Source organism: Mesoplodon mirus, assembly GCF_964341445.2.
Source record: "Mesoplodon mirus genome assembly, chromosome: 7".
Taxonomy (NCBI): domain Eukaryota; kingdom Metazoa; phylum Chordata; class Mammalia; order Artiodactyla; family Ziphiidae; genus Mesoplodon; species Mesoplodon mirus.
Window position 1 is genome coordinate 24340104 of NC_138983.1, and position 24098 is coordinate 24364201.

Genomic DNA, 24098 nt, shown 5'->3' on the forward strand with positions numbered 1-24098 from the left:
GATTATGGAAATGATGAAACGGCCATATTGGTTTAATAACTCTTTGGCGGTTTGCATTTTTTAGTGAAGTGATGGGTTCAGCTCAGTGAAGATTGTGAGGCGAGGCCAATCGACCCTTCTCACTCTAGACCAATTAACTGAGTTGACACCTATATGCAAAGGAGGCAGTCAGAGCTATGGAGGTGAATTTGAAGGCTTTCCCAGAATATCTGAGTCACATCTACTCCTGCCTTTGAACCTACTTCTGGCCCATTCTCAGTCTCACTGTTTTAAAAGCTGAGTTGGGAGACATCACTGCTTACTGCCAGTTCTCCCCTTTGGGCTCTTCCATTACCCAGGTGTTGGGACGGAGCCGGGTGGAATAGACTGGGGGAGCGGAGTCCCTGCTTCTTTTAATCCAGACAGAAAAAGGAAATACCAAAAAAGCTGCTGTCCCAGCTACTTCAGAGACACAGGTCTCAGTATTTGAAAACAACAGCCTCCCTGCCCCTGCCACCTGAGCTCTGTCTGGTTTTCGAAAGGCACCATGATTTATAATGTTGCACAGCTATTGATCTGGTTCATCACTGAAAGCCAAATAGGTACATTCAATGTCATGGTGAACAGGCAGCTTGCTCCAGGCAGATAGTTTGTCCCTGGCCGTCTTTCCTGACAATTCACTGAAGGGGAAACAAGTTTGCTGCTGCTCTGGTCACAACTTTAACCATTCTAAGCATTGTTCTGTTATGTTGGTCTCTCTATTTTCAAACTCTTGCCTTGTAACCGTAGTTTGAAGTTATGCAATGTTTTTAATTTTAATCAGAAGAACTGCATGTGATGCTTTCATTTGCTTGTTGCATGGTCTTTTTAAAAAAAAAAATAATGTGGGGGCCTCATGGGGACCGGAGGAATGAGTAGTTTTTATTTTCATTTGCTTGGTTCGTGAAAGGTTTTCTGTTCCTAGCATGTTGTGTGTGTTCATAATGCATGCCTCTCACTTCCACTTGGGTAAGAAGAAAGCCAGATTTCTTTCAAACATTGCTGCGTTTGTCATGTCTCCATGTCCTAATGCTTCCATAAATCCAGTCTCTCCATTATGTGGAATATCAATCGTGGGTTTAAGTTTGCACATGACGTTGAGGACAGACAGATGGAAGGTAAGCTAGGAAAATGACTTAGACGTGGAGGGGAAAACTTCCCACTCTGTGTAAGGGTTCAGTTCGCTGAGAGCCAGGGAAACATAATACTGACCGTCTGGAGATTATAGTTGACTAATAAATGTCTGCAATGAAATAATTTAGAGATACTGATTTCAGCCTTTTAATTCCCTCCTTTCCTTTTTAATTTTTAAAGCCTGGATAGCTTATATGGTAGAGCCAGACCATAATGATTTGAAAGTTGGACATGTATAAACTCCACCTGGCCTCATTGCAACTGAACCTTTCACATGCATGGGTAGAACTAGCTGCCTAGTTCTGGATTTTTTTTTTTTCCTCTGTGGTTGTTTGGAGTAGCACAAGGGCACTATGTTTTCAGGACTGCATTGTTGTGTGGTGGGTCTATGGGTAATTAGACACCCTCACAACCCTAGAAGTTATTTATCCCCCAATTTGCAAGGTATCTCTAGTCGCTCAATACCCCCTAAGGCAACTATGTTTTTTTTTTTTTAATATTCGCGAATCAGTGTTGAAAACTAAGACCAGTTCAAAATCAATTTGGAAGGAACAACGTTTAAAATTAATATTTAAGTTGTGTAGTAGAACCTGGGTCTGGTGCTCCTCCACATAACCCCCCGGGTGGTTTTCTGGTTCGCGGCCCGTAAGCAGGATGTTGATGATAATTATTTTTAGGTAACTCTGGCAGCCAATGGAAAGTCAGCCGACTGCAGTGTTGATGAAGAACCTTGGAAATGTGAAAAATAAGGATATGACTGTCAGCAAATTCTTGAATAAACTCCCCAGCGTATCTTATGGTAAAAGAGGATATAAACAAGCTTTCTTTAAAAAGAAAAAAAATACATATATTTCTATGTTTACTTAATCTGTTAGCTGAGGCTTAGAGGATCTGTTGTGAGTCAGTGATAGGCACGGTGCTGTGTCTTTGCCAAATAATGCTTGGTAACCATCTAATTTTCTCACTTGTATTATTGTTTGAATGGATGTCGCTGGAGGAATCAGTTTGAATTGAAGATGCATTCTTGCCAGCTTCCCTTTTCTCTCAAGATGCAGAACCGTGGATGCTCTTTTCCCAGGGGACACGACTAAAGCCGTGTGGCACGTTCCAGGGATTTGGATTAATGAGCAGACAGTCAGTGTGTTACTCCTTCCAGTGTTCTCCATGCCTCACCTTGTAACACACAAGAGATTCTGTTAGAAGCCTTTAGAAGTAAATCCCCTTAAATGTCTTGTAGCGTATGTCCTTGTGTTGATTAAAACAAAGTACCCATCTTAAGGTACAATTTCTCTTCTGTATACGCTTTAAGTTAAATGGCTAAATGTTTCAAAGAGAGTCATAGTGGGAGGCATATCTTAAAGGTAGCTGGTTATGGAACCCACTGAGTCTCTGCTCTACCCCATCTAGTTTATGGGAATAATTGTTGAATTTCAAAGTAGGTTTCATAATTTGCTCTAAATTTGATAAGGGATTAGGATGTAATTTACACATAACTTCTGTATATATTGACAAAAGTAAGAGAGCACAGTCAACATAAATTTTAACCAGATTCAAATTTGTTTGTGTTTGGTTTGCATCACCTGGCATAGTGAAATCAAGTGAGATTATTTGCTCTATGCTTCAGTGTCTTTGTTTCGTTCATACAATTCTTATTTGGGTCTCTCCCAAAAAAAGACATTCTTAATCCCCAAATTATTTCAATCATAGTCTCATCAAACTAGAAGGCTTAATCATTTTACTCTCCTCACAGATGGAGGATAGTTGGGTTGGCTGTGCCTTTTTTAATACTAATCTCATGATAAAAACAAAACCAAAACACTGTTAGTTATCTAATATGTGGAAAGCTTTTTGTTATATTATATCACAGCACCTAAAACCAGTTACAGGACACAGTTGGAAGCAGAGCCCATCTTTTCCCCCAGTCTTCTCTGTGGAAAGGAACAGAAAACAAACATAGGTGCAAAATCCTATAAAGGTGACATTCTTATGGCAAAGTCAAGGCAGCCTTGAACCATGAAGTAGGAACAAAGGATGGCTCTACAGAACTTCACAGATGGAATCTTCTCAAGGCTGTGGAAGTTTGAAGGAATACATGATATAATTGGAATAGCCCAGTCAGTGCCTTGCATGCTGTAGGCACCTCCAAGCTACATTTTTCAATGTCTGTACTATCATTTTCTGTTGAATAACCCACAGTATTTTCCTAAGGTTGCTGGCTTTAGGAGTTTGCTGAGGACTTGAGCATGAATCATTGAGAAATATGCACATTTGACGTGTGTAGAACCTTGGTCCAATGTGAGAGTAAGGTGTGTTGATCTGCTGCCAGCAGATGGGTGCTGAGATATTCATGAAGAGTCATAGAGTCCAGATTTTCTTAGGAGAGGGTGTTTATGGACATACATGCCCTTTATTACCCACTCCTTATGACTTTTCTCTTCCAAATCAGATACCTTTGGAACACACAAGAGACATGAGATTCTAGTAGTTTTGTCTCTTAAGCTCTAGTGGGTTTTTTTTTTGGATAAGAATCAGTGTTGAGCAGTATTAAGTAGTTTTTGCTTTTTTTTTTTTTTAAATACATTTGTCTTCATTTTCATTAGATGGACAGTTAAGAGGGTGGCCAAGGGCATGCTGAAATGTAGTAGTGGAAAATGCATCCTTTACAGCAGATGTTGTGGGTCAAAGGGGCATTTCCTGGATTTAACTGTGAAACTGTTCAGGATCATTGTTAAGTGGTGCTCCCAAGAGTTTTTTTATGGTAAGGAGAAGGATTTAGGCAAGGCATCTAGGAGCTTGTGGTTTTGCTGTTTAACGCCAGCTTAGCATTTTTACACGCTGACATGTTACTCAAAGGAGTGGTCTCAGGACCGTCTTCCGAAGACTCTGCCTAAAAGTCTTCCCTGTTTGCTTGTCTTCAGCTTTTTCCTAGTTATCGAGTTAACCTACAAATATATAAGGGGACAGTGTGTCAGAAGAAACTAGGTGCACAGCTTAGCAAAGCAGGTTTTTCAGGTTTGAAACTATGCAATAAGTTTCATGAGAATATACTTAGGAAATCAGTTCATCTGGAAGTTCAACAAATCAGTAAAAATAAGCAATGTCTCAAATTCAGGACTAGCCTGAAAACCCAGGATGTATGTAGAGCTGACGTGTGACTCTGTCCTCTGGTTTTTTTAGGCCTCATTCATTCTTCTCATGCCATGCCCACTGGGGTTTTCCTTGCCCAGCATATGTGCCATAAACAGAACAAGTAGATCCAGAATATACCTCTAACAACCATTTTCTGAACAGAATATTATAGCCTGTCAGTTATATGCATAGATTTATTTTAATAGGTCCAACACAAATATGGATGCTTGTAACAGTCCATTAATGTTTGACCATGCATAAATGTTATACTTGTATACAGACATGGCAGGCTAGATACATACACTGCATCCCTTAGGTTCTGTTAAGTCAGGGCTTTGGCAACACCGTTTTTTATGAACTCATTCACTATTTTTAGGAATCAGAATTGTTTCAGGAGAAAACCAACAAGGTAGACTTTTATTCTCTCCTTTCTCATTTATGTCCTTTGGGAAACCCAAGTGGAGTCATCATTTGATTACCTACTACAATTCAATGAATCAAGTCCTATCAGTGAAAAGAATCGCTCTCAAGGCAAAGCTTTACCTTAGATCTTTGAGGATGTGCCTCCCATGCAAAGGGCATCAGACTATCAAGGCAATCATCTAAATCATGCAGATCTTCAATATAAAACTTCAGATGATGAGTTTTGAGCCAGGTAGCTGTCAGGTTTGATTCTTCACTTCCTATTGTGTGTGGAAACACAACCTAGAGCCTCATTGCCTGCAGAAGTGGCCATGTTCCATAAAATATAAATATTTACTTCTCTTTAACTACTCATCAGCTTTGGATGTTCAGGAAAGTCTAAAGAAAGGTTGCCAAAATGCCTAGCTTTTGGATTTGAACTGGTGGAAGCTGAGAAAGGCTTAGGGTAAATTCAGATTATGGAGAGATGTACTCCTGGTAGGTAAGGTCAGGAATCCCAACGACCGGTTGAATAGAGGGTCTCAGATCATTTCCACATGTGCACAGAGAAATATGTCATTTGCAAGTTTATATCTAGTCAAGAAGCCCCTTTGGAGTTGGGTAACTCACCTACTGGATCCCCAAAAGGAAACCCAATCCTGCCATGCTTTTGCAAATACCACACTTCCCTTTGTTCCCAATAGCAAAAGTTATGGTACAATATTTCACTTTTGTCTGAATCAAGGGTTTTGTCTGTGTTATGTTTTCCATGCAAAGAAGGTCAGAGAATTAAGGCAATCATGTAGATAATACAGATCTTCATGATCTGAACCAAGTAGCTATTAGAAATATTGCAATGAATCCAAATAGGTACCCACATGCTCAGAGAGAATTCTCCATAGTTCAGACTCTTGATAAACAAGCCTCAGCAGCTCTTGCCTGGTGTGATGACTAAATGCTCAGCAGTTACACCCAATGGAGGTGGCTGTTCCAACTTCGCTGCTCTTCAGTGCTTGGGGCCATACAATTGTGTGGGTTGCTGGTTTGGCTTTGCTTATTCTCCAAATAAATTCATTCCAAGCCAAGGAAAAGGAACAAATGGGATTTTTCAATTATTGTAATACTTGCTCTTTAAATAAAATATGACAGTCTAGGAGCCTAAAAAGATTAAGTTTAAAAACAAAAGGCTTGAAGGAATTCTGAAGTGAGAGTTTTGTAAATCTACTTGTCAGAGAAGATAAATGGTCTCAGTATCTGGTAATTTCTGGCTAAAACCGAGAAGGACCGCTGAGTGCCAACCCAGGGATGTTGCATTGTAGGCAGATTGGTCTCCTTGGATGGAGCGAGTTCAAAGCTGTTCAGGCATCAGTTGCTTATGATTTTTCTGAAAAGAAAACCCAATTTCCACTCTTCCTTTTCCTCCTTTCTTATTCCAATGATCATTATTGCTGCTTAAGAGACAGTTTAATAAATGACCATCCAAGTTAGCGCAAGGGTTGGTTTTAGAATAGATGACAGGGAATCTTAACTGAGTAGTGTCTCATTTCACCGCACAGCACAGCTAATTCAGGGAATGACATAGAGGTGAGGAGAAATAATGCAGTTGGGTGGAGAAACTTTTGACTTAGACTCTGCCCATTTTTATTCATATAACTTACACAAGTCACTTTACACACAAGCTCCACTGAAGAAAAAAAAAGTGAAGTACTGGATTAAATGATTAAAACCCCCATCCAGCCCTATGAAACCACCATATAATGATCTCTACTTTAATTTCTTCTTTCATAAGAGGCTTACTACTATAACACATTAGCTATTTATATTGTAGGTCAGAGGGGCCCACAACAATGAATAATCAATTTGGATTTTTCTCATCCCCTTTGGGGGAAATTAAATTCAAGCCTCTCTCTTCATCTGAAGTTTTACAACAAGCTTGGAAGATGGCCATGTTCATCCACAGTTTGGTATTTGGGGATATAAACAAACCTCCTTTTATAAAACTGTCCTTTGCCTAAGGCACTGTCCTAATAGAAGTAGCAATTCAGCTCAGGGAAAAATGCTGCCAGAGTCATCATGAGGGGCCAGGATGAGCCTATGGCCTCCCTCAAGGTCTTGCATCATTCCTCTTGTGGCAACAGGGCCCACTCCGAATACCCTAAGCACACAGTTTCCTCCAAACAGTCCTAATTGCCAACCCAGTATGGGAATTTGGGAGCATCTGGCAAATCAACTTGAACACTCTTATGAAACTGGTGCAAGACTTACACAAAAACAGCGACTGTCTGTAAATATTCCCTTTCCACTCGTACGTAGACTCGCACATCCATGCACAGGGTGGGCCCGGGCCAGCTCCTTTCTCTGGAGAGGTATGCAGGGATATTTGGTTGAGTTCATTTTCAAATTTTTCTCTTGGTTTGCTATTACTGTGGGCATCACATCACAGGTGGAGAAGGTCTATCTTACAAGAATAGACTTGTATTGGTGATCATTGCCTTCTTCAAAGCCCAGAGTTTCTAGGCTGGATAAAATGCATGGTCTGTCTGCGAGGTGCATGTGACTGGCCATGGTCTTTGAACAATCTCTTGCACGTTCTGGTACTGCTGCAGTGGGCCACTGTTTGCATCCTTACTCTTTGTCCAAACTTCTGCTAAATACACAATACATTTGGTATTATTGTGTCATGAGCACCTTTATTGCCAGAGAAGATTTCAGCTCTGTAGATGCGCAGCAGAGGGATGTAAAGCTAGTACTAAAAGGATCGAGTTAGTGCTTGTTTGTTCGTTTAAATTTTCAGTGCAGAAGACCTGACACTAGAGCATCAAGAAAAAGATATTTCTTAACGGATCCATATAAGAATGTATGGAAAAGTAAGAGAAGCTCTCAAGTTCTTATTTCATTCACTTTAAATAATATCCTGAGTAATTACTGATCAGCTTTTTTTTTTTCCATGTCCAGCTTTGCCTCACCTTCTTACTTCTGGTGCAAATATCCATTTTGATATTTTTTTGAAGTCCTTCTGATTATTATACAGGGCCCTTTTGTGCTGAGGATAAAACCTACTACTAGAACAGATCCCGCTACCTTGCAGAGTCAGCAGTTGACCTAGAGCCTGGGTAGCAACAGGTCTCCAGTTCCTCCGGAGACACCTGCCATCCCTGGGTGAGTGTTGGAACGTAACAGCTGGCTGTGACCCTTGTCATTGTTCCCCGTGGGGATGAAGATGATACAGCAGGAGACTCGCTCCTTCTGGGGCTCCATTTCTTCTCATGGCAACCATTTAGCTGCCTAGAAACAGCCTGTTGCCTTCGGTAGGAAAGAGATGCACACACTAGCCAAGGAAGTTAGTCTAGCATATCTCTGAGTTTTCGCCTCCATGGAGCAAATTCTCTGAAGTGTATGATCAGAATGCTGGCACTGTGGTTGCTCACTTCTCCAGGAGAGTTATTCTCCTTACTAGGAACTCATCCTTTGGCATCCAGATCTTTCCATAAATGACCTTCACTCCTTCCCTTCCTCCTTCCCCTGGGAAACCTCAGCATTGCATTTCCATGTTGCACAAGACAGATCAGGTTATCTGGTCACTACAGAGATTTGTATATAAAAAACTACTTTTGTGAGGATTTTTGTATATCGTTTTTCTATTTGTTTTCTATGGTTTGAGGAGAGAGCTGACAAACTGTGAATCTAATTTGGTCTTGCTGCCCACGGATATATTTTGGCTTCCTGGTAAAAATCTATGTTACCAGGGACAATATATTGCCCTCTGATCAGTATTGCATCCACCCCAAAATTCCTCCGGTCCAACCTTACATTCTTTTTTAAACAAATCCGTGGGCTTCTTTGCTATTATTTATAAAGAGCATGAGAAAACATATTTAGAGTCCTGGCTATTATATGGTTAATATTGATTTAGCCTTTAATGATGTTATAGGTTTGTATCTATTCTTCATAAACCATAAAGAACTCACTGTAGACTGAATTGATCTATTTAGTATCTGTAATTTTGCAGACAGATATCTTCTTATGGTATTTTCTATATAACCACATATGTAGAATTACAACTAATTAGAGCACAAGACGTTTCTACAGCAATTTAGAGCTGTCAGTTGTTTCCTGAGCATACAGCCACATTTGAAAAATTTAAGAACCCAGTCCTTTTTGATGCAATGAACAAAATGACCATTAAGAACAAGGAGTCACTTCAATCCCTTAGCTGGTTAGGATATGCATTTAAACAATTAGTCTTTTTAACTCATAGAATGGTGCTGACTCCTTATTATTATTATTTTTAATTAATTCATTGTTTATTTTTGGCTGCATTGGGTCTTCATTGCTGGGCTTTCTCTAGTTGCGGTGAGCAGGGGCTACTCTGTCACGGTGTGCGGGCTTCTCATTGCGGTGGCTTCTCTTGTTGTGGAGCACTCGCTCTAGGTGCACAGGCTTCAGTAGTTGTGGCATGTGGGCTTCAGTATTTGTGGCTCGCGGGCTCTAGAGCGCAGGCTCAGTAGTTGTGGCACACGGGCTTAGTTGCTCCGTGGCATGTGGGATCTTCCCGGACCAGGGCTCGAACCCGTGTCCCCTGCATTGGCAGGCGGATTCTTAACCACTGCACCACCAGGGAAGTCCCCTGACTCCTTATTTTTGACACCAGCCTTGTTTTTCCAGCTAAGCATTCTAATTTTGCTTTTCTCCAAGAAAATGAGAAATAAGGTGTTAACAGTGGGATCATTTCTATGTCAGAATCTCCATGTCTTCCCAATAATTTACGTGAAAATTGGCTTAGGAGAACTTTGAATAGAGAGATTGAGGGTGAGTGCAAGGAAGCAAATCAGGACAGATTGGTCGCAGTTCGTTCTTGCCAAGCAAACTGGTAGTAAATGTCACACTGTTATGTGAATTGAGCACATATTTTTAAGAAAAAAATATACTGGTACCAGCTCTGAAGCAATACTCCATCAGTGGGGCTTAGAGTCACACTGAAATTGTTTAGAAGCAGCCCAGGTAGATTCTGTCCTCAGGTGAGTAACAATCTATGTAAATTTCCCCAAAAGGCAAATCAATAACTACTGCAAAGACAAGGGAGGGTCTTCCTTCCACCAAACACGCTTTCTGGTATGGTTGCAGGGCTAGTATTTTTGCTATGTTTTAGGAAAATAGTCAGTTACATAGAAAGTGTACTGGTGTGTATTTGAACCCGCTTCATATTAAGCAAACAGATTAGATGTGCCCTCAACTGGCAATGACTGTATCTGTGATTTTCAAGTACAGATAGCTGTCAAGCATGAAGTTCTTGTGTGTACAGTAACACTTGGTTCACGCATGAAGAACAGTGCCTATGCACTTTGTGTAGCTATAATGTAGGTATCTATGTGTAATTTCAGTGAAATGGTATATAGATGTATTGTAATTTAATTTAAATGTTATTTTTGGCCGTTCATCTAAGTGCAGTAGACATGTTGACTGTTGTTTTGAAAACCCTTCTTTTCCTTCTTAGATAACTAGTAGTGAATAATTTTTCCTCTTTCTTAAAGTGACTTGGGAATGTATATCAGTGAAGAACTTATCTATGAATCTTTTGTACTGATGATTGTTTGAAAGTCTGTGTGTGTCCAGTATCTTTGTAAATATGCAATTCGGGGCAAAGGAGGGTTGGATATGTGTCATGATTCTTAGTGAAAAGTCATCTGAAGTCTATGTAGTGCCCAATGAATGCAACTGTGGAACTTTTGATTATCTAGGCTTAGGTAGATTTAGAATGAGGACATTTATCTACAGCCCTCCTTCGCTTGATGGATTGGGCTCAGAGAGACAAAAGATTCGTCTCCTTCTGAGCATGAGCATGTTATCATCATATCCTTAGGTAAAGGTCTGTCTCTTTGGTTGCCAAATACTGATCATGATGCTCATGACTTAAAGGTTCTGAAGAGCCCCGTCCTCCTTGGTTTCTTGAGTCAGGATACAGGAAAGACATTCACTGACTAACTGCCATACAGGCAAAACCCCACAAAAGCACAGTTCTGGTAGTAAATTGCACAGTTGTCTCTAGAAAGATAAGAGAAGCACAAGCATGGTCAGTGTACAGCTTTGGGGTTGCAAAAGAAAAAAAAAAAACTGGTGAAGCACAGATCCCACATATGTGAAGGGAGTAGGACCTCTACCTAGTAGGCTTTGTGTGTGTGTTTCAAGCAATTGAAGAGGAGGTTCAATGCAATTATATACCAGCCTCCAAAACACACATCCTGTCTAATTATCACTAAATGGAATGCTGTGGGGTCTATAGTTCCTGTAACCCCTTTTTCCTCTGTAAGGACAGAGAAGAATGGCCATGTGCAGCTGGGAACTCTGAGTGCCCCTCTCTTTTCACAAGAGGAGTGAAGCTTAAGAGATCCTCTGAGGGCACAAAGCACATTAATTTTCAGTGTCTTCTCCAATGATTGGAGTGAAGGAATGTAAATGGGAACAGGCACATTTTTTTTTTCCTGAAAATGTGGTTTCTTCAACTCCCGTCAAATTCAGGATGAAACCTTACCGAAAGAAAGCTAACTTTTAGGCAGGATTCCCTTTGAAGATTCTTGTGTGTCCAGAATGAAAGATAAGAATAATTTTTTCCCTCACATTCACAATCCCCATTGGTCTAAAGTCATGTAACAATAGAGCATCTATAGCACATAGTGTTTAAAGACTAATGAATGAAAAAAGATAAAAACTTCAACTAATTTTGGGGGTGTTTCTTACATGTGGTACTAGGAAATGCCTTGTTGGCAAAGCACATTTTGGGTAGTTGAAGTATTTTGTTCTCACCTTTAGCTTTCTAAGCTTTCTTACAATGTGGACTGATTACTGTAACATTACATGTGTAAAATAACTGGATATTCTTTATATACGGGAGATAATCTGTAAATCCAATATTTCACTAAGTGTTTTAACTTTTATGTATATATCTCTCATCAATAAATGTGGATTCCAATTTCTCTTGGTTGTTGCCTCTCCTTCAACTCCAATTTTAAACTAGTGTTGGTTACATGTTACGTGTCTCCAGTGCTCCATTTGGAGAAGTTTGTGGATCAAAACCTACAGTGTCTAAATGAATATTTTCTAGGAAGCCTAAATATATGGTGGAGTCACATGTTATGCTATAAAGTTATGAGTTGGATAAAAATGGTGTATAATCAAAATTATCCTTGTGAACAGCCAGTATGTGTTATCCCCCAAATCTCAGGAGCTTAAAGCAACTGAGGTTGATTTCTTACTCATGTGATATGTCCATCATAGTTTGACTGGGGGACTCTGTTCCACGCCATCCTCACTGAGGGGGTCTGAGAGAGACTTCCCCCTTATGCTTCTGCACTTGCCAAATGCAAGAATAAGAGAACATGGCAAATCTTACACTGACTCCTAAAGCTTCTTTCCAAATGTTGTATGCCTCACTTGTGCTCATTTATCAATGGCCAGAGCTAGTCACATGGCTCTACATAACTTCAGAGAGACAGGAACGTGCAACCTTACCAGGTGCCCAGGAATAAAACTGGAAAGAATTGATGAACAGCTCTAATGACTATTAGGCCGTAAAAAATTCCTTAAATCATTCATAAAGGATAGTATACAAACATATAGTCTTTCAATTTGTCCAACACAGCAATTTTTCTCTAGTATTGAGAAAATCATTGCTATGGAAGTAAGTGACGAGCATTTAGCAGTCATGTTGTAGAAATAAAATGCATGGTCTTCAAAAGTAGGATGAGTCAGCATGAGGAGATTTTCATGCAGTGAAAGGTGTATATTACAGGAATGGAGCCCCACTGAGAGAGTGACAGGTTTTCTGTTCACGCTCCAGGGCACCCACATATTGAATAGAGTGGCTTGGATTAGTTGAATTGTTCTCTCCCGTTGTTTTTTGGGAGGAAAGGAAGCAAATATTTGATTTTAACTAAATAAAATACATGTATGTGACACATCACAATTTCTTTCACCAGGGTCAGCAATTTATGTAAATTGTTGGTGAAAATGGACTCTTCCTTTGAAAAGGCACTTTTCCTTATCCCTTTGGAGTCAAGCGTACATCACATCCATATTCAGAATGTTATTAAAATCTTATTTACTGAAAATATGCTCGGCGGTAAGTTTCTGGGCTGCCATTTGGTCTTAAAGTAGCAAAGAGCCACAAATCAGAGTCAAGGTAAACTTAATACATTAGTATGGATACAATTTGATCATTATCAACTACTTCTTCAAAAGAGGACACAGCCCAAGAGAAACTTGACTTTGCTTGTTCCAGGAGTATGATCCCCATGTTCTAATTTCTTACCCTATCTTCTGGAAGAGAGGTGTATAATCCACCCACTGGCATTGTAAGGCCACTTGTATGTTGCTTCAACTTACTGAAAGGAGAAGCAGAAGAAGAAAAAAGGGAAGAAGAACTATTATTTTGGGGGTGAGAATGGAAGGAGGAATTGTAGACTAGGAACCAGGAGGCAGGAGTTCTGATCTTTGCACAGTCACTAAAGAGTTGTGCAAATGTGGTCAAGTCCCTTTGCAATTTGGAAGTCATTCTGACATACGTAAAATTAGGGGTTTGAAGTAGATAATTTCTAAACTTTTGAACTCTGAAATTTGAATTCCATCAGCTGGGTAAATCATCATGACTACAGATAGTTTTATTTTTTAATCTGATTATTTTAACATAATATACATACAAAAGAATATATGTAACCTACATCTAAGTCATGATGCCACATGATATAGAATCATACGAATCTATTAGCCAGTGGAAAAACTAAACCTTCACCAATAAATTCCCTTGATCTTTGTACTCCTTCCTTATCCCATTAAGCTGCTTTACTCCCCAGGGGAAACTGCTACTAGGAATTTTGTGTTTATCATTCCTCTGCTTTAAAAAATATTTTTATCTCACACATATGAATGACTCCACAAGCTTTGCTTATTGCTCAGCTTTATAAAAAAAGGTATCGTACTGCATGTGGTCTTTTCCAACATGTCTCTTTTCTACCTAATGTGTTTCTCAGTTCATTCATGTTGTTACAAGTAGCTGTGGTTCACTCATTTTCACTGCTATATAATTACATAGTATGTGAAATGTGCCACACTTTGGTTATTCACTTTCCTGCCAGTGGACATTTGCCTCATTTCCAGTTGTCTTCAGATGTCAAATAGTGCTGCTATGAACGTTTTTATATGTTTCCTGGGCATTGCTCCTATATGCAATAAGAAAAATTATGTATTAGTGTGTCTGTGTATCTCTCTGTGTATGTGTGTATGTGCGCGCATGACTGAAAAGTTCCTATTCAACTCTTCTCCCTATTTGTCCATGGCTCCTTCAGTGGGCCCACTTGTGGACACCGTTGGACCGCCTGGTGATCCACACGCTGCTGGCTGTTTAATGGAGTCCATCTCTCTAGCAGGAACACAGAGCATTTTTAAAAGAGGAATTTAAATTTAAAGCTGAAACCTTCCTTCCTCAGGCTCACATGGTACGGCCTTTGAGTACAGCTCTGACGGTAGCCAGAGAGGACCTTCTAAGTCTTTGACCTCTTCTTTAACCAACAATGCGCTAGGCCCAGCAACTCCACCCAGCATCAGCAGGCTGTTTGCTATGATGCAAAGAGTAGTTTGACGGAAGAAGTTACAGGAAGTCACCAGAAATCTCTCCACCTACCCCAAGAACCACTAGTAGCCCCGTTAGCTACACTCCCTTCCCCCCGCAATGGAAGATTATAGAAACATAAAGGGTAGTGTCTCTGCAAAGGACGAGCTCTGTGGCTGCCACCTAAGGCTTGAAACCTTCTGGCACCTCTACTTCCAGGCATAGTGACATAAACAGGAAGCCAGGACTCTGTACTTCAAAGAACCACAGGTGACAGAAGGTTCAGGCACCTCCAAGGAAGCTTTCATGAGGTGCTCTCCCTGCTCGTTACCTCTCAGCCCAGACAGGAAGGCATGGGTGGAGATGCCCACACAGTTGACGTGGGTCCTGCCAGAATAGAGGACTGTGGAGTCCCTGGCAAATAATACTTTCCTTCCTGGTAATTTTTTAAGTTTCGTTTATTCATCGTCCTACTGAGGCGGTGAGAGGGCATCTTTAATTCTCTTGTCATTATAAGAAAAACTGAGCCACAGAGGCCTAAATTCAGGAGTGTTGGGTCCACACTGCTTGTCCAAAAACAGTATAAGGAGAATAAAGCTGTCCAATATAAATACTGTTTTTACTCTCAAATATTTAAAAGCAATGACTCTAAATTCTTCTGAATTCCAGAGAGCAGACAAATAAAACGTTATTGCATTCCCCCATCGCATTTGATCGGGTCAGAATGAATATGCAAAACCCCAAGATCTATTTTTGTCTGTGATTTGAGGTAATCAGATTTTAGCCTTCCAAATATTGTCTGGAAAAATCTAGAGGCCTCCAGTGAAGGGGAAAAAAAGGCAAATATATAGAGCTGCTGTTGTCTGAGGTATACTCGTTTTGTTGCATGACCTGGCTCTCCTGGAATTCTCCAGCGGCTTCTGTCACTTCTCAGATGTTTTCCAGGCCTGGATAACGTACTGCTCACAGAGGGAGGGGCCATGGAATTTCCAAATTGTCTTCATCTGAGTGAAAAGTTCAGCTGGAACGCAGTATCCCCTTTCTGGTTGCTTACCCTCCTGATCCCAGACTTTCCTCTCATCTTGGTGAGGAGGATAGAGATCATTCTAGACTGTAAGACCAGAAAGGACCTCAGAGGGCAAATATTTGAAGTTTAGCCATGCCTTTTTGCAGATGAGGAAATTGGTACCATAATTTAAAATGAATTAGAGGCAATACAGTGGCAAACCAAGGTTAAATCCTGGTGCTGTACCTTTCCTAGCTATAGACCATTGGAGTGTTTACATAGCCTCACTTTCCTCATCTGTGAAATGGGGCTAATCATGCCTATGCTATAGGGGCTTTAATAGAGAACATCCATAAAGTAGTTAGCACAGTACTTGGCACATAGTAAGTGTCCAATCAGTGATAGTTATCATCATCATCACTATTATCATTCTTAGCATTTTCAGTCCCAATTTCTTAGTGACTAAGCTGGAGGAAGCCTGGCTTCCTCTTTCCCAATTTGGGCTCTTTTTCAGCCGTATCACATGGACTCTAGTCTATAACCCAGGGCTCATCTGGTCTTCCAAAAATCTGAGCTTTGTTGCTGGACCATGACCTCTCCTGACCTGGCCTGGGATAATCTTTTCTTTACTCCTAGAGAAGCTTCATGAACGATATAAGCCTGTACAGTTGGATGTTCCAGGTGCCCCTCTACTCTTTCTTCTGTTACTTGCCAAAGCTCTGATCCGTGGCAGTGAGGGAAGGCACTAGATTTCTTTGGGGACAGGAAGTGAATCTCAGCCTGGCCAAACTGGCCTCTCACTGGGATGGGAGCCTGAGCTGGCTCTTCCAACGGGAAAAGAAACAGGACATCCAGAAATGAAGCAATCCTTTTCTTCCCTGGAGAAGTCCCTCGAGGAGTCCTTAGCTCAGAGTGTTGCAAGTACTAGTAGAGAGAAATGTCATGAGAAAGGCTGCTTCTGTGGAATGTGGCCAACCCAGCAGGGCCCTCCAGAGCTCTCTTGGCTGAGTCTATTCCCAGCAGCTTCCCTTCCCATGACCGTTTTCTCCTTTGTCCTGTCTTCTCTCATGAATGACATTCCTGTTCTCTCTCAACAGTTTCAAGAACAGAACTTGGGAGAAACTTTTGGCAGCCTTTTGGTTTGGGAAACTCATCCATTGCTATGCTAGCTTCATCTCAAGACGGCACCCCTCTACAGCTTTCAGCAGCTTCAGGGCACGGCCCCAATCTTAGGAGCCTGATAGTTATGATTAATAGTAGCTATTGTCATAGGTAGCATCCCTAGAAGCAGAATCTTGGACAAGATTCAAGTTCACATGATTTTTTTGAGGGAGTACTTCTCAGGAAATGCAGTAAGGACATGAGGGTAGCAGGAGACGGAAGGGAAAGAACTGAGCAAGAAGATAGCTTCAGGGAAAGTCTAACTTTAAGTTGTCTCCCCTTGAGGAAAGGAGACTTGTCTTTGGCACCCATATCAGTCAGTCATTGACTGTGGGCCACTTAGGGGTTGCAGGCAGAACCTCCAGGGTAAGGTAGATCCCATTTGCAGAGAGTCATTCTCTAGAGAAGGGGGCAGCTGTGAGCTGTTAGCTGTTGACACAGTAGTTACGGAGTGGGTGCACCAACCTGAGAAGGAGAGCTGGGCAGAGTACCAATGGCATCTACTACAGCTTTCCTCCCACATGTACCTACCACGTGGCAGGCTCTTGTATACCTTAGGTCTTTTAGTTCTCACAACAATTCTGTGAGGCAGGTGCTATCACCCTCCCTATTTTACAGGTACTGAGATTCAGAAATGACCTCAGAAGAATTGGGCCTGGAGGTCTTTCCAGTTTCAATGCCTCCCACTATACTGGCTCCATTTTCCCAAACAACCCAGCAGAGTATATTGCCACAGTATCCATTTTTCAATGGCATTTGAACCTCTGTGCAATACTCCTCAATGTCTAATCTGGAAGCCTAATTATGCATAAGACTTTTGGCTGTTCAGAGAGGATTGGTCATGCTTGTCACCCCATGAGGTCCTGCATCACCCACTTAACTGTTCCCTGGAGTCATGAAACACATGTTTGGTAAAGAGAAGATCTCAGAGGATACCTGGAGCCCTAAGGTACACCTGTAATAGCTGGCCCAGCTCATCAGAACATATTCTCTCCCCTAAAGCATTTGCTAAGTCAACAGGCCAATGAGTGTCATCTTGAGTGTCAACGCTGAGAGTGACGGTGATTCCCAGGCGCTATCTGTGCTCACTAGGAAAGAATCCCATTTGATTATGAGTGACTGCAAAAGAAGAGAGAAGAGGCTGTGATTTATGTTTGTCTTATATCTGCCACCCTTAATTGTAGCAGCCAGGATGAGTTGCACTGCAATGACAAACAACACCCAAGTCTCGGTGGCCTCAGCAAGATGAGTTTATCACTAGCTCAAACATAGGTCTCCCACAAGTCTGCATAGGTCACCCTGCTCATTGCAGCCTGCTCAGGATCCCTCGATGATAAACCAGCTACTATCTTGAACAGCTGTGTTGACACGACGGGGGAAAAGAGCTCTAGGAAGGTCCTCACGTGAACAGTTAAATGTCACCTCAGCTCCCAACTCATTGGCCAGAACTAACACACAGCCCCACCCAGCTCCAAGGGAGAATGAAATGCAGTCCCCCCACGTTCTCAGAATGGAGAAGATCCAGAAACATTTGTTGAACAGCACTAACAAATTATTATGGTCCACTTCTCTCGTCACCTAATATTTGGTGCACTCTGTTTTCCAAATGCAAAATGTGCTCACCACTTCACCAAGGGAGACCACATCAAAGTCTCATCCAATTATGGCATCAAGCTCAAAACCCAGGATCTTGGGGTGATGCATGGAAATTCCTACACATGGTTTGGATGTGACTCCTCTTGGCCTAGAAATCAATAAACAAAAAAATCCAAGTTTTCTGCAACTTCTAATCTCTCCTCCACACCGCACCTCCCCAGTATAGTCCTATAGTGAAATAGGGACAGTTTAGTCACCTTAAATACTCCCATCTGGAAAGGGAACAAATGGAAGAATTACAAGTCACTGAGCCATAACATTTCAGAAACCCAGGTGGGCAGACATTAGAGGGCCCCCTCAATGACGGATAAGGGAAATTTCTTGATTAGGTCTTGTTCTGGCTCCCTGGGAGCCAGTCCATTTCCCCCCCAATGACCCTGAATTCCACCTCCTAGTAAGCCCTTCTTTTTCCATTATACTTCATTGATGCACATGAAGAGAACATTCAGGAATAATCTCTCCTGTAACAACATCTTCTGCTTTCTGTTAATATAAAGTTAGGGTCCAGGGCTCCTTTTAAGTCTTGATCAATTACAGAGTTTTCTAGTTGAGGCCCATGGTCTCTGTGGCATCACAACTCTTAAAATTTTTGCTGGCTTTCATCTGTTTGACTCTAACCAGCCTCATATACCAATAGCCACACCTACAGTCCTTCTAGAAACACATCCCTTTCTCTTAATTGTGGGTACCTTGAGTCAATCAGTCTTAAGGCAGAAAGCCACGTCCTTAGATTTATTTTTCCCAGAGCCTTTTTTTTTTTTTAATGAAAGACTATGCTGAATGCTGCCTTAGGTCCTGCAGAGGTTTTAACAATAGACGTGATAACCATGTACTTGAATTGATTTTGCTTCTGAGGCTGAGCTGGCTTTTAGGGCATAAAACATCTCTCTATTTTATCTTCAATTATTTGGGGTTGAGAAGCAGTGATTTCTTCCAGCTGTACAACTGTTCACATTTCTAGAATCTCTCCTTCCCTCTGGCAGGTAATGAAAGTATTTGAGTTAGTGACTGTGCCATTCATCAGGGTCTCCAAGTGTCTCTGATGGCAGAGCCTGTCTGAGGCCTGTGATGAGTGTATGGCATGAGTGGGCAATAAACTTTGCTATTAGGGGTCATGGAGAATTTGTATTTGTTTGTATTGCAAATGGCTGCTTGATATATCAGGCAAATTTATCTCCCACTCTGGGTTTCAGCTTAGATGTTTCCTTTCTGTTGCAGCCTCATTTGGAAACAAAATCAAACACTTAAATTTCAGTAACTATCTGAGGATGATACATGTTTAACTGGTCTGAAGAGAAGGGAACTCAATTGCCAAAGGCTTCCAAAGACAAGGTGAAGGAAAGGCAGCATAGATAAAGGTAGTCTCGGCTGCTATAATGTAAAAGTTGTTTTTCTAAGATTGAGGCTAGAGAGTCTCAGAATCACAAAAAAAAATTTCTGCACCAATTTCAAATTAGAAATATATATATATATGTGTGTGTATTAAAAACAGCTATGTTATTGGAAACTAAAATGATGAATTGGTTGATTAAAAATGACCACACACTAATGTTATACCTTTATTTCTGCCCCAATGGAACGGGTGTCTAGATATCCTCTGAATTGATGGAAGTCAGGAAGAAAGTCTTTCCTCTTTCTCCAGCTGGATTCTTGCTGTGGGGAATGTTCATGTTGCTTAGTGGAGCACACAGGCAGTTTCTTGTTTAACATGTATCAAATCTGTATTAAGTGCCAGACACTGGTCTATGGATATCTTTATTTATATCCTCACAACAACTCTATGACATACGTGCCTTCGTTAACCCCATTTAACAGATGAAGAAACTGAGGCCCAAAATGTTAAGATGCCCTCAAGCATACTGTCCACTCAGTAAGTAATAATCAGGGAGGAGGAAACATACCCCTTTTCTATTCTTCTCTTGGGTAGTTGGAGACTGGAAGGCAGATTAATTTTGCAAGGATGCTGCCACCATAACTTCCATCACCAGCTCTGCCACTGGACACATCTACCACGTTCCTACAGCTGTGAATCTCTCTTTACTTCTCGCTTGTCTGTGTGTCATTTGCTCAAGATTCAAAGTCCTGGGCAGGAGGGTCCTTTTGGCCAAGCTTGTCTAGCTCAAGCTTAAGTCATGCTTTTCTGTTTCTCACCCACTCTCTGTCCACATGGTACCTCAAGATGTAGACATCTCCTGGGTTCTGCTGGATCTCTTCTCAGAGATACTTTCTCTACACACACTTTGGGTTAGAGCTTCCTACACCAGCTGAACCAGGAACCCCTCTACCGTTTGCTTTCTGTCTTCTAAAATCTGTTGAAATCTCTTTTTCTGAAGTGACATCTTCCATTCTTTTTTGTACGGGTTGGTCTATACTTTCGATACATTTGTTATAATTTGAGTAATTCTTAAGCAGAAAAATACATAAATGACTATATTCAAGCTGTTGACTTTAACTGACAGTCCGAGAGGGAATATCCATTCTCAAATGGGAGCAATAGCGCATGTTACATCATTTCCCAACCAGCAGTGCCAGGCCAGTATTTAGCTGCCTCCCCATAAGTCCCTCGTTTATATACACCATTGTATAAGAAGCTCTTCTATACAGTAAGTCCCCTACATATGAACCTTCAAGTTGCGAACATTCAAAGATGCAAACATGCCCCGTATGCCAGCTGTTGTACTGTACTACTGTACTTTTCAAGGTACTATACTGCAAGATTTAAAATGTTTTCTTTATTTTTTGTTTGTTTACTTTTTATGTATTATTTGTGAGAAAATTATTATAAACCTATTACAGTACAGTACTATATAGCTGATTGTGTTAGTTGGGTACCTAGGCTAACTTTGTTGGACTTACGAACAAACTGGACTTACGAACGTGCTCTTGGAACAGAACCCGTTCGTATGTAGGAGATGAACTGTACACCATCACTCCTCTAGCTAGCTAGGTCCACTCTGACAGCTTGGTGACATTCTGCTAACTCTTTAGCATCTGGCCTGGGGAATATATTCACAGCTTAATTCTGTTATGACCTGATTAAAAATAACCAGACACCATATCCCCATTCAAATACCCTGGGGAAAAAAAATATCCAAAATGAAACCAGTGAATTAGGTTCCTCCTTTTCTGCCACATAAGATGTGTCTCTTGCTATGCTTCACCTGTGCATTTGTTCAGCACTTATCACTGAGCACCTGCTATGTGCCAGGCATTCTTCTAGGTGTAGAGGACACTGCAGGGAACGTGAAGCTTATTGTGAAGACTACATCACTCCAGCTACTGGCGATTCGAAAGCATTCCTCAATTGTAAGAATGCAATGGGGAGAGGACATCCAGGCACTGTGGACCTGATTTAACTTCCTTATCCCCAAGCTATGCAAGCTGGTATGTGTGAGTGTGATGTGTGTGCGTATCTGTGTGTGTGTGATGTTTCTTCCTGGAGTGGGCAATGTGAGATATGCCTTTCCAAGACTTGCTCTTCGTCTGCTTTTAATTCCTGTCCTTCATCATCTCTCCTCCATTAACCCCATCTATCTCTGGTGTCCCCTCCCTTTCTCCTAGTACCCACCACCCCTTCCCACAGGAATCATGACGTCTCTTCCCTTTTCAGCTCTCTCTGCTTCCCTCACTTTCCCAGCCTTCCGTGTTGGATGTCAATTATTTTTCTTCTCCTCCAAGTTACAGCTGTTCCACAGAGAATGGTGGGCTCCGTCTCTGTGTCCTCTGGATTCCCCATGGGTGAGCCCTGGTCTCTGGGAACTGGAGAGATTGGAAGAAAAACTTGGTGAGAGATTGCCACCCTGGGTGGTGGCTGGGTTTCCCCTGGATTACCTAAAATTAAACATATCTCATCACCTCCAGGATTAATCTCTTTCAGAAAGCCCCTGTCCTGACCTAAATAACCAATACTATTTTCTTCCTCTCATCTTGACACTCCTCCTAGCAGAATTAGTACCTGGACTAAATATGCTACTAGAGCAAGTCACACCCACCCGGCCTCTGAGGTAATTTATCAGACACCTTACTCTCATTGGACAGTCAAGAATATCTTATCCAAATCATGCTTCCCTAAACTCTGAAGGCAGGAAGAACTCTCAGTTCATACAATCCCAGTGATATTATTTGAAATTTAACTCATTTGTGTAAGTTGTTAAACTTAGAGGATACTTTTGGGAACAGAAAACATTTCCAGCAGAAAAATACCTTCTGGGAATAAAGAATTTTCCAGAAAAGATGTTTGGTTGTCTATTTACCTTTCTATAGTAATGGAGTAGGCCATTAATTTTGTACATTTAATGTTATATTCTTTTGAAGGAACGAGACAAGCCATCACATAAGCCAATCCCTTCTCTGAGAAGCCTAGATTCTTTTAGCAAATTCATATAGCCAAAAGAATAATTCCAAACCAAAGTCAAGAGCCACGATTTGGTATGGAATTGAACTTTTCCCCAAACACCAAACAGACAAGTAGTATGTGCTACATTTAGAGCTGACTAATAGGCATAAACTGTTTGAATCACAGATGATGTCGAAACTCATTTACTAGCTGGTCAGTGCTGATGCCAGCATCCTTAGGAGCTGTAATGAGAATCATTCCTGCTAAAAAGATAGGTAGGTGAGGGCAGAAGCCGTGTAGGCAGGGGTTAGGAGAACAGGCTCTGGCTCCAGGCTGCTCACACTGACATCCTGTTTCTGTCACTTACTAGCTGAGTGACTATGCTCCCCGTGGCTTAGTCTCCCCATCTGTAAAATGAGGAGAATAAAGTACTTGATCTCACATGGTTGTTCTGAGTTTTGTTTCAGTTTTCTTATTTTAGCACACATTCATGTGATGCACCGTGCCAAACACTGTTCCAAGACCTTCAAGATGTTAATTTGTTTCGTTCTGATAACTCTATAAGCTATGTTCTACCACCTGCTTAACCACGGAGAGGTTGAATAACTTAATTGAGTTAATACATAACCACATTTAAATTTTTTAAACTAAATCAACAATTTAAATTGAAATATAGTTGATTTACAGTGTTATATTAGTTTCAGGTGTACAACACAGACATTTGATATTTTTATAGGTTATACTCCATTTAAAGTTAGTATAAAATATTGGCTATGTTCCTTGTGCTGTACATTACATCCTTGTATCTTATTTGTTTTATACTTAGTAGTTTGCACTTCTTAATCCCCTTCCCCTGTCTTGCCCCTCCTCCAACCCGTCCTCCCACTGGTAACCATTAGCTTGTTCTCTGTAAGTCTGTTTCTGTTTTGTTATATTCATGCATTTATTTTGTTTATTTAGAGTCCACATATAAATGAAAGTATACAGTATTTCCCTCTGTCTGACTTACTTCACCAAGCATAATACCCTCCATGTTGTTGCTAACGGCAAAATTTCATTCTTTTTTATGGCTGAGTAATATTCACACACACACACACAAACACCCCCAACATCTTCTTTATGCATTCATCTGTTGATGGATACTTAGGTTGCTTCCATCATACCACATGCTTTAAACAGTGTCTGGTGGATAGTAAACACCCAGTCAATGCCAGCCATCATAGAGAGATTCCCTCCTATATATCCCTCTGTCACGGCAGGTCCTCTGCTGAGATTGTCTGTATCCCACAGACTAGGATGTGTAGCCCAGCACACAGCACAGTGGACAGCACACAGGAGGTATTCAGTACTATGATTAAATGGTAACTAATTATTTCCTTCTCCTTTAATGATCATTGAATCCTTTTCAAAACACAAGATAGTGATTTAAAAGAAAATGTGAACCATCAGTTGTACCCTGACCCTTGGTCCCATCATCCAGGCAACCCAGTTCCATTCCTACTCCACACAAGGCTTTAGTGCACAGACTCCCACCTTCACCCTCTTCTTTCTGGTTTTACTTTGAGGTTTCAAGGACTGAAGTCAGGTGTCAGGATTCAATTTCCACGTGGACCAGAGGGATGTTCTGAAGCGTCCACTAGGGGGCGCATTATCAA

The 24098-nt window shown here is 41.1% G+C and overlaps 1 protein-coding gene across 1 annotated transcript in view; it reads left to right on the forward strand.

Moving 5' to 3' along the window:
- Nucleotides 1–2042, forward strand: part of SLC1A2 (solute carrier family 1 member 2) — a 92243-nt gene extending 90201 nt beyond the window's left edge. The window contains exon 11 of the mRNA XM_082626271.1: nucleotides 1830–2042. Within this exon, the coding sequence (XP_082482397.1) occupies nucleotides 1830–1901 (72 nt within the window). The 3' untranslated portion in view covers nucleotides 1902–2042. The remainder of the gene's footprint in view (nucleotides 1–1829) is intronic.
- Nucleotides 2043–24098: the final 22056 nt, after the last annotated feature.